The 9,217-nt window shown below is 33.4% G+C and overlaps 1 protein-coding gene across 5 annotated transcripts; it reads left to right on the top strand.

The window, feature by feature from the left end:
- The first annotated feature begins 1,050 nt into the window (after positions 1–1,050).
- On the top strand, positions 1,051–4,538 carry LOC107962146 (angio-associated migratory cell protein). Of its 5 annotated transcripts, none has more exons than XM_041115555.1 (10): positions 1,051–1,259; positions 1,353–1,436; positions 2,006–2,125; positions 2,321–2,463; positions 2,554–2,701; positions 2,816–2,899; positions 3,191–3,324; positions 3,423–3,564; positions 3,928–4,018; positions 4,155–4,538. In XM_041115555.1, exons 1-10 carry the CDS (start codon positions 1,175–1,177, stop codon positions 4,162–4,164), a joined length of 1,041 nt encoding a protein of 346 aa, XP_040971489.1. In that variant the 5' UTR covers positions 1,051–1,174; the 3' UTR covers positions 4,165–4,538. The 5 variants fall into 5 exon arrangements, with proteins under 5 accessions (XP_040971489.1, XP_040971490.1, XP_040971488.1 ...); XM_041115554.1 differs by having other exon boundaries at positions 1,055–1,259; positions 3,423–3,502; XM_016898392.2 differs by having other exon boundaries at positions 1,056–1,259; positions 3,209–3,324.
- Positions 4,539–9,217: the final 4,679 nt, after the last annotated feature.

Below are 9,217 nucleotides of genomic sequence, written 5' to 3'. Positions count from 1 at the left end.
ACGAGGCACAACTGGATTGCAGACAAAGCATTTTCATCAAGCTCTTCCCATTCTGTTTTATTTAGATTCTCAGGATTTTTCCCGGTAATAACCTCTTTCAAGCCTGATTGAACTAGAATTGCCATCATCCGAACTTGCCACAGATTGAAATTTGTCTCACCATCGAACTTCTCAATTTCAAACCTTGTTGTTGCCATCTCTGAACGGGCTGATCTATGAAAATTGAACTAGCTCTGATACCACTTGTTAGGATTTCGACCCGATTAAGCAACGAACAAGTAAAATAGTGGAATAAATTGATAAATTGAACACACAAATTTAACGTGGAAAAATCCCTCCAAAGAGGATAAAAAACCAGGGGCAAAGATAATTTTATTATAATGGCAAAAGAACGAATAGTACAAAAGATGGAGATAAAAATTAAACCCCGAAAACACGAAAACAAAAAATCCACAAAACGTAAACACAAAATTATCTAAATGTGTTATGAGTTCTAATCTCTAATGGGAGTGTATTTCTAAGGTTGTAAAAGAGCCTATTTATAGGCTAAATTCATAGGTCAAATAATAATAAAATAATCTAAACTAATCAGTGTTTGATTGAAACAAGTAAATAGAGTTTAACTGAAAAATTATTTCTCAAATTTGACTGAAAATAGGAGTCATATTTAACAAAATATTTTATACATATTTTAGAATTTTTTATAATTTTCAATAATTTTTTATAATTTTTTAAAAAAATTTATTCATCCAAAATTAATCTGAACAATGCTGTTCAAATTTATTTGTATGTACATTTTAAAAAATTATTTTTACTCGCACGAGATAATTTTTAGTAATTTCTATTAATCATGTGAAGAAAATTAACTATCAAATCAATCAACTTATAATTTTTATTAATTAATAAAACTAATTAATATTTTTTAATCATTAAAAACTCAATTGAATCAACCTTCTTTATAACAGTCAATTAATTTTATTTTTTAAAATTTATATATTATAGATGTTTACTGAGGCGAGTCAAAGTTTGGGTTCACAAGTCAAATCTAACGAGTTCTGACACATCAAGGCTACGACCGAAACATATATTCATGGTGAGACACCTTTAAAACCCCTTATTAGCCTCTACTCTCACAGCTGCTTCAACACAAAAACCAAGAAAAAAAAATAAGAACATGCCAGCCCAGGATGACGAGGAGCAGGGCCAGGTATTCGTTGATGAATCCGACATAATCCACGAAGTTGATGTCGACGAAGAAGGTTTCGGTCTCTCTGTCTAAATTTACGTTTCCTTAGTAACTATATTCTTTTAATATTATTTTTATTTTTCTTTCTGTGCGTGGGTTTATTCAGATCTTCCTGATGCTGACGATGAGGATGATACTGAAAATATTAAGGATACAGATGATTCCATTCACATATTCACTGGCCATACGGGTATTAACAATTTCTTTTTTTAGTTGTTGTTTTGTGTTTTCATGTTCAAACCTGGGATTAGATTTCGTGGTAGCTTCAAACGGCTGAATTTTATTGTTCAGGCCTTGATTTATCTGGATTTTAAGTTTAATTTGAGATTCGATATTAGTTCCTGGAAATAATCAGTGATGTTTGTTGAATTTTAATTTTCCATACTATTGTTCTTGAGAGAAACTTGCTTTGATTACCAGCTCAACTGTCAAAACTAATATGTATTTCCTTAAAGGGGAAAACAGATCTTAAAATTGTTTACGAAATTATTCCATCAATATAGAAATGGGAACTAGAATATTTAGAAGGGGTTGTCCCATCAGATTATTGTAATGTTTATTCTATCTCAATTTACTCTTTACTACTAGCTTCCTTCATGAAGGCTATTTTTCACAATAGATGAACATCAAGCATCATTACGAAAGTTTGTAAGAAAAACAAAATCATTATGAAAGTCATCCTCTATGCGACTAAAAGAATTTAGAGTGAAAACTCACCAGAATTTGTACAGAATCTTAATGCGATGAATGTTTTTCCAGGTGAACTTTATGCAGTTGCCTGTAGCCCAACAGATCCAGTGTTAGTGGCTACTGGGGGTGGAGATGATAAGGGGTTCCTTTGGAAGATAGGTCATGCTGATTGGGCTTCTGAGCTCCGAGGTATGGCCATGATACAATACAACATCTAGACAGTTCACTCTCTTTTTGCAGTACAAGTTTTTCCCTGCAGTGATTTATTGAAGCCAATATTACTTTTGCATTTTGCCAAAGTGGATGTGTGTGCCTTTGACTTTTCTAACATTCTTCATTTCTTATGCTTCTATTAAACCTCTTGTAAATGCAATGCCTGTGCAGGCCATACCGATTCAGTCTCTAGTTTAGCCTTTAGCAGTGATGGACAACTACTTGCATCTGGAGGTTTTGACGGACTTGTTAAAGTTTGGGATACCTTTGGAAATTACAAACGCACACTTGAGGGTCCTGGAGGTGGCATTGAGGTAAAACTAAATAATACTTGGATGCTAACTACTCTTAATATTATATGTTTTCTTTGGAACTTAATTAATGATGGACTTCTTGCCTGATAGTGGATTAGGTGGCACCCAAAAGGTCATCTAATCTTAGCCGGATCTGAGGATTGCACTGCTTGGATGTGGAATGCTGATAATGGGAAGTGTCTTAATGTATTCTCAGGCCATGGTGCCATTGTGACCTGTGGTGATTTTGCCCCTGATGGTACTAACTTTTCATTCTCTACTGTTAGATCATTTGTTTTGCTCTTCTTTTTCTGTTTTTGCATCTTGCTTTCTGTTTGAGCAAATCTGATAAGTATATATGTGATTTAACTAGGCAAAACAATATGTTCTGGTTCTGAAGATGCTACATTGAGGATCTGGAATCCAAGAAGTGGTGAAAGCATTCATGTTGTAAGAGGTATTCAACTGAAATCGTATTTTAGATGTCCTAATTGATATTTCAGACCTAACCTGATTATAAGGTTATATAAAAGACCATGAACTTAATTGATTTGAGAAAATACTATTGAAATCAAGGAGCTAAAGAGATATGCAGTTTGACCGCAAATATAGTAGCATTGGAATCTTCAGCTGTCACAGCTAGCTAATGTAGTGAACATGTTCACAAAAAAATATCATTTTATTTGTAAAAGAGTTCATATTATTTATTTGCTCTCGTTTTCACAGTCCTCTTTTAAATTGTTGGTAGTTATTTTTTTCTCGGTAGGTCATCCATATCATACAGAAGGACTGACGTGCTTGTCTATAAGTTCTGATTCAACTTTAGCTATTACTGGTTCTAAGGATGGCTCTGTTCACATTGTGAATATCACAACTGGGAAGGTATGGCTTCTACAAGAGATCGATTAGTTCTTAGTTCGAAGGATGGCTCTCTTCACATTGTGAATATCTCTAACTTGCAAATATCGCCATCAATGCAGGTTGTTAGTTCTTGCTCTTCTCAGACAGGTTCAACTGATGGCAATCCGGAGTCAATTGAATGTGTTTCGTTTGCACCAAAGTGTGTATATGATGCTGTCTCTCTCTCACAGCTAATCCAATACTTGTTTCACCAGTTTGAATGTAGTTGCCATTTTTCATCAGATAATTATTTCTCTTAAGAGTTTTGGTGAATCCATGATATTATAACAACGACAATATCAAATCAGTTTGATCAATGCCCTAAACCTACTTGAGTGTTTTGGTTTCCAACTTGAGAAATATTTCCCATAAGATTTTAAGTAAACTGACAAAGCTCATTGTTGAAATAAAAGATTTCTTCTAAAATGAGTTCAGCAAGGCCACTCAAGGGAGTGCACCCTAAAGTTTGCCTAGTGGGGTTTAGAACCTTGGGGATACCTATGATCATATTACCATAGAAGACTGCATTTCTGGCTTTGTTTTTGTATGACTGATTTGATCTTATGTTCAAATTATATGCGACAGCTTTCTTTGGGCTGTTTTTGGTGGCATGGATCAAAACCTTACAATTTGGGATCTACAAAACTCATCACCACGTTTCATATGTAACCACGAGGTTTTGGAATCATTTCAACCTGTCTAATATTTTACTCATTATAACTGGTCAACATAAGTTAGCTTCATGGTTAAAGCTACCGTGGTTAATTTGGTTAAGTTTAATTTGTAGTGATGTGGTCAAACAAACTTTGCAGGAAGGAGTGACTTGCTTAGCTTGGCTTGGAGCATCTAAATTCTTGGCTACAGGGTGTTGTGATGGGAGAATACGCATATGGAATTGTCTCTCCGGGGAATGCATCGAAACCTTCAAAGGGCATGAACATGCCATCTAATCTCTCGCTGTCTCTTCCAATCTGGAGTTCCTTGTTTCTGTTTCCATGGACGGCACTGCTCGTGTATTTGAAATCCGAGATTTCTATTAGTTCCGAGACCCTCATGCGGTGACTTGTTGTATAGTTGCTTAGAAGCATGTATACCCAAATACTTGTTTTGCTGTAATTTCTCTTTAAGTTCAGACAGTAAACATTTACAAAGAATTATCCCCTAAATTTATTGCATTTATGGCTGCATCTTTTCCATCCGACTGAATATTTTTAACTTTTTTCATGTACCGCTCCCGATGATTTTGTAATATTAATATGGATGAAGTGAAATCCAAACTTTTCACTGGGGTTAATTCACAATCGACTATCTGTCGTGTACGGCTTTGAACAAGCATTTTGCTGGTAAAAATTTGATTTAAATTACAAAAGTATTTATAAAATTTATGATAAATTACATTGACGGTTACTCAATTATTGATAATTTTGTTTGTTGCTCAATTATGAAAATTATAAATGGTTGCCTATGTTTTAAATTATCATTTTTAGTCACCCAATCATGAACCATTAATGAGAATATGGCGTTGACTATTTTTTAACCGGCATAATAAAAAAATTAGTTTTTAACAATAATGCATTATGTCAATTTTATTCTAATTCTAAAAATATTTAGCTCTGAATCTACATATATTATGCCAATTGGATCTTGAATTTCATGGTAGTAGGTACCGTACTGGTACCGGTCGCATTGGTCGATACGTACCATTTCAATCCTAAACTGATACATTTCGATATGTTTCAACTTATTTCGATCAATTTTGGCTTATATCGGTGACCGCAACCAGACGTGTGAACGTCTGGACTGAAAATACTGCAACAAAAAGATATATAATAAAGCAGCAGTGTCGCAAGTATATGGGTCAAATTTTAATATAGTAAAGTGTTACAACGAAAGACTTTGGGAAGTATTCCGAGGATTATAACCAAAGGATTGTGGATTGGAGAAATTTATTATTAAATTAATTTCCGAATATAATTATTAATATAATTGAGTCACGAATCAATAATGTTGTTGCAGAATTAAAATATTAATTAACTTAAAATAACTAATAAAATTTCTTATTCCTAGTGTCAACGATGCGAGTTCTCGGCCTATAATCGATTAAATCTCTAATTATAAATCACCCTCAATTAAGATATTTACCATCCTTAACTAAAAATACCCTTTTGGTCTCATCTTCACTAATGGTTACCACCTAAGTCACATTTTCAATATCTTCCTAGGTGTACAAATATCCTTTCAATCTCACTGCTTGGCACAAGTTATACTCGACAGGATACCATCTCGGTCTCACCTATCTAGATATTCTACTAGGGGCGTCACTCCCAAATATACTAAGTACTCTTAACACCCAATTTTAAATAAATAATTACTTAATCAATAAATCAGTTCGATTCTAAATATACAAGATGTAACACCCCTCACCCGTATTCACCGTCAGAATAGGGTTACAGAGCATTACTGGACTTACAACACCTTTAAACATACATTTCATATACAATTTATCAATTTGAACTATATAACATATAATTCATGAAAACAACAAACCTTCCATATGCTTAATCATATGCTTAAATGAAAATTCATAACTTCTTCTACTTGAATCTCATACTTTACATATACATACCTGTACAATTTCGTAACTAACTCATACCTTTTCGGAACACTGTCGAATACTCGATATCTCATACACTAAGTGCTAATACATAGCCGAAGCTATTATAATTTCACACACTAAGTGCCTTACATAGCCGAAACTATCTCGGTCTCCACACTAAGTGTCATATATAGCTGAAGCTATTCTGAATCGCACAGTAAGTGTCATATATAGCCGAAGCTTTCTTGAATCACACACTAAGTGCCATATATATATATATGAATTGTCGTCAAACATGACTATAGTTTCATAAACACAATTTATATAATATCAAAACATTTAAAGCATAATTGTAACAATGCTTATCACATACGAACTTACCTCAGATGTGAAAACAGCGAATTGAGTCGATTAGTCGATAACTTTATCTTTTCCCCGATCCAAATCTGTATTTTGCTTTTCTTGATCTAAATATATTCAAAATTAACTTATTTAATTATCTATTCATTCAATTTATTCCAGAACACTCTTTAAGGCACATTTATACTTTTGCCTCTAAATTTTCACATTTTTCACAATTTAGTCCTTATCACTTAAAATTGCAAATTCATGAAATTTAGTACAAACCCATACTTAGCTGAATTTAATACATGTTACTAGCAGCCCATATTTTCAATTTATTCACACTTTTAACCACCACATTTCACATTTTCTCAATTTAATCCCTTTTTGACATTTTTGTCAAAAATCACTTTACAAAAACTATTAATCTAATATTAAACCTACTAAATATATCATAAATCATCAAATTACTCAAGCATTAAACAATGGAAACATGAAAAATCTTTAACAATTTCAAAATTTAAGGTACGAGCTAGCTAGAATACGAATCAACGATCTCAAAAACATATAAATCATTAAAAACTGAGTCAAAATGACTTACCAATTTAGCTTTCAAATGACCGAACCCTAGATGAAATAATATGGATTCTTTTCTTATTCTAATTTTGGCTAAGAAGATGAATGCCACCAAATTTTGTGTTTTTTTTAATAAAAAATAACCTTTACTAATCAAAAACCAAAATTAACCTTTAAATTAATTCAAAACTTCATTTATGTCATGCCATTATCATCCACTATAATAATAATGGTATAATTTCTATTTAAGGACCTTAAATTTAAGGTTCTATAGCTATTTGACACTTTTAGCTAATAGAACACAAGTTTTACACTTTACGCGATTTAGTCCTTTTTACCAAATTAACCATTTAAACAATAAAATTTCTTCATGAAATTTTCACATAATCACATTATCATGCTGTAAATATTAAAATAATAATAAAATAAATATTTTGACGTTGAATTTGTGGTTCTGAAACCACTGTTCCAATTTGACTAAAAACGGGCTGTTACACTAGATATAAGATACACACAAGAATTTATCCCAATATTCATACGATCGTTAGTTGATCAAGTTAACAAAATATAAATAAAGGAATAAAATATTAAAGGAAAAGAGAATGCTTATTAATAAATGATTGAAGCACATTGTTGGAACAATCTCTGTCCGTAATCGTCTTCATATCGGAATAGAACGATTCCGATTAAGCGAACATAAGAAAATAAAAAACTAAAAATAAAAGATTGTTTGACGGCTCCCTAGGGCGAATCCCTAGGTCGGCTCCCCTCCCAATGAGGTTATAAGGTTGTTTATATAGACAAAAAACTAAGTAAAAATTCAAAAGACTAAAGTGCCCATTTAATTATAATGTCAATTAGGGTTTTAGGCTGAAAAAAGACCATTAATTGTCCTAAAAATCATAATTGTTAGGCACAGGAATTTTTGGCTACGCAAAAGCTGATGTCATGACATTGTGTTCCGGTGTTGCAACACCTAGCAGGTGTCGCGCGACACCCAATTCTAGTGTCCCAACACCGATTTTAACACCCTCACCCGACCCAATTGTCGAATCCGGGTATAGAGTTTCAAATAAACCTGATTTGAACTAAGGACCAAAGTATTAACCAAATAAATTTTAAGTGAATTTTATTAAATAATATATATGTATCCCAACATAATGCTTAAATGAAAGTTTACTAATTTAAATTTTGGACTCAAGGGTAACTATTTAATTACATTACATTCGTCCCCTAGGCGAAGTCTCTACTGTTTCCCCCTTCCCATGTGCATGGCGCTTGCCAACGAAGTTTTTTGGTCCAACATGATCTGACTGGATGCCTCTCCAAGTTCCTTAATCTACAAATCCTACAACCACAAGTCAAACCTTTGTAAGTTCAAAAGAACTTAATGAGTCTCTATAATATGCTAAAATAGGCCCCCCACCGTGCAAGGGTTTAAATATAAAAAATCTAAACACGATTAACTCCAAGCTCAATTTTTATAGGTCTTTCTCTACCCGAAGTGGCAGGTTCTGATTTATTTTCAAATTTATTCATTGGAAGATAGATTATTAAGTAATATTTTCTTAGAAAATCCTACCAACCCTTGGTAGTCTCAACGATTCTTCAAATTTTTCGCTATATTCCAGGATTATGTCATTCATTTACTTGCATTCTTTGATCTAATGATTCCCATTATGACATCTTCCATCCACCATATCCTATTTTAATAGCCTTTTGGCCTATTCTTCTAAAGGCCCCTGGGTACATCCCCTTTGGCAATCATTCCACATTTATTTAGTCTATAGCGAACTCTTTTCCTTATTATAATCCTGTATAACCTACTCACATTTCATCGGTTGGCATGACTAATAAGGTCCCACGCCACTCTGGTGGACTGAATCTCGCTTAGTTTAAATAGTGATTGGATTACTTCTTTACGATCTACTTTAGTCACATTACCTTACCCTTAAGTGTAGCACACCCCTTCTACTACAAACCACTATGGCCTATAGTACTCAACCAGCTGTCACTGAGTGGCCATCTGGGTTCACGAATTCTCTTTCATACTGCATCCTACATAACTAGCCATTCAGCTGATACTTCCTCAATGATTTCCCCTTAAAGAAGATTAGTCTTGATAGACATATCTGTCATGCGGTGTGTCCTTTTTTTTTCAATGGGTTCTAACTAACTCCCATTTTCCTTGTAGACTAACTAGCGTACTTTATGTTAAATCTCTAGTTTACAGGGTTTCTTTGAGTACCCTCTGGTTTGTGATTAATGACGTATCTTTATCTGTGATCCTCGGATAAACCTTTTTTTGTTTGCCTATACACCAGACACCTATTAGCATGTCATTTTCCATGATCGTTTAAT

Source organism: Gossypium hirsutum, chromosome A06 (genome assembly GCF_007990345.1).
Source record: "Gossypium hirsutum isolate 1008001.06 chromosome A06, Gossypium_hirsutum_v2.1, whole genome shotgun sequence".
Lineage (NCBI taxonomy): Eukaryota > Viridiplantae > Streptophyta > Magnoliopsida > Malvales > Malvaceae > Gossypium > Gossypium hirsutum.
Note: the sequence above shows the minus strand (reverse complement) of the source record. Positions and strands in the feature narration are given on the sequence as shown.

Excerpts from the sequence above, each read along its gene's own strand:
- LOC107962146 (XM_041115554.1), top strand. The coding sequence starts at position 1,175 with ATGCCAGCCCAGGATGACGAGGAGCAGGGCCAGGTATTCGTTGATGAA. Across the intron at positions 2,702-2,815 it reads TGGTGATTTTGCCCCTGATG|GCAAAACAATATGTTCTGGT; the intron begins GTACTAACTTTT and ends TGATTTAACTAG. Across the intron at positions 3,503-3,927 it reads TGTGTTTCGTTTGCACCAAA|CTTTCTTTGGGCTGTTTTTG; the intron begins GTGTGTATATGA and ends TATATGCGACAG.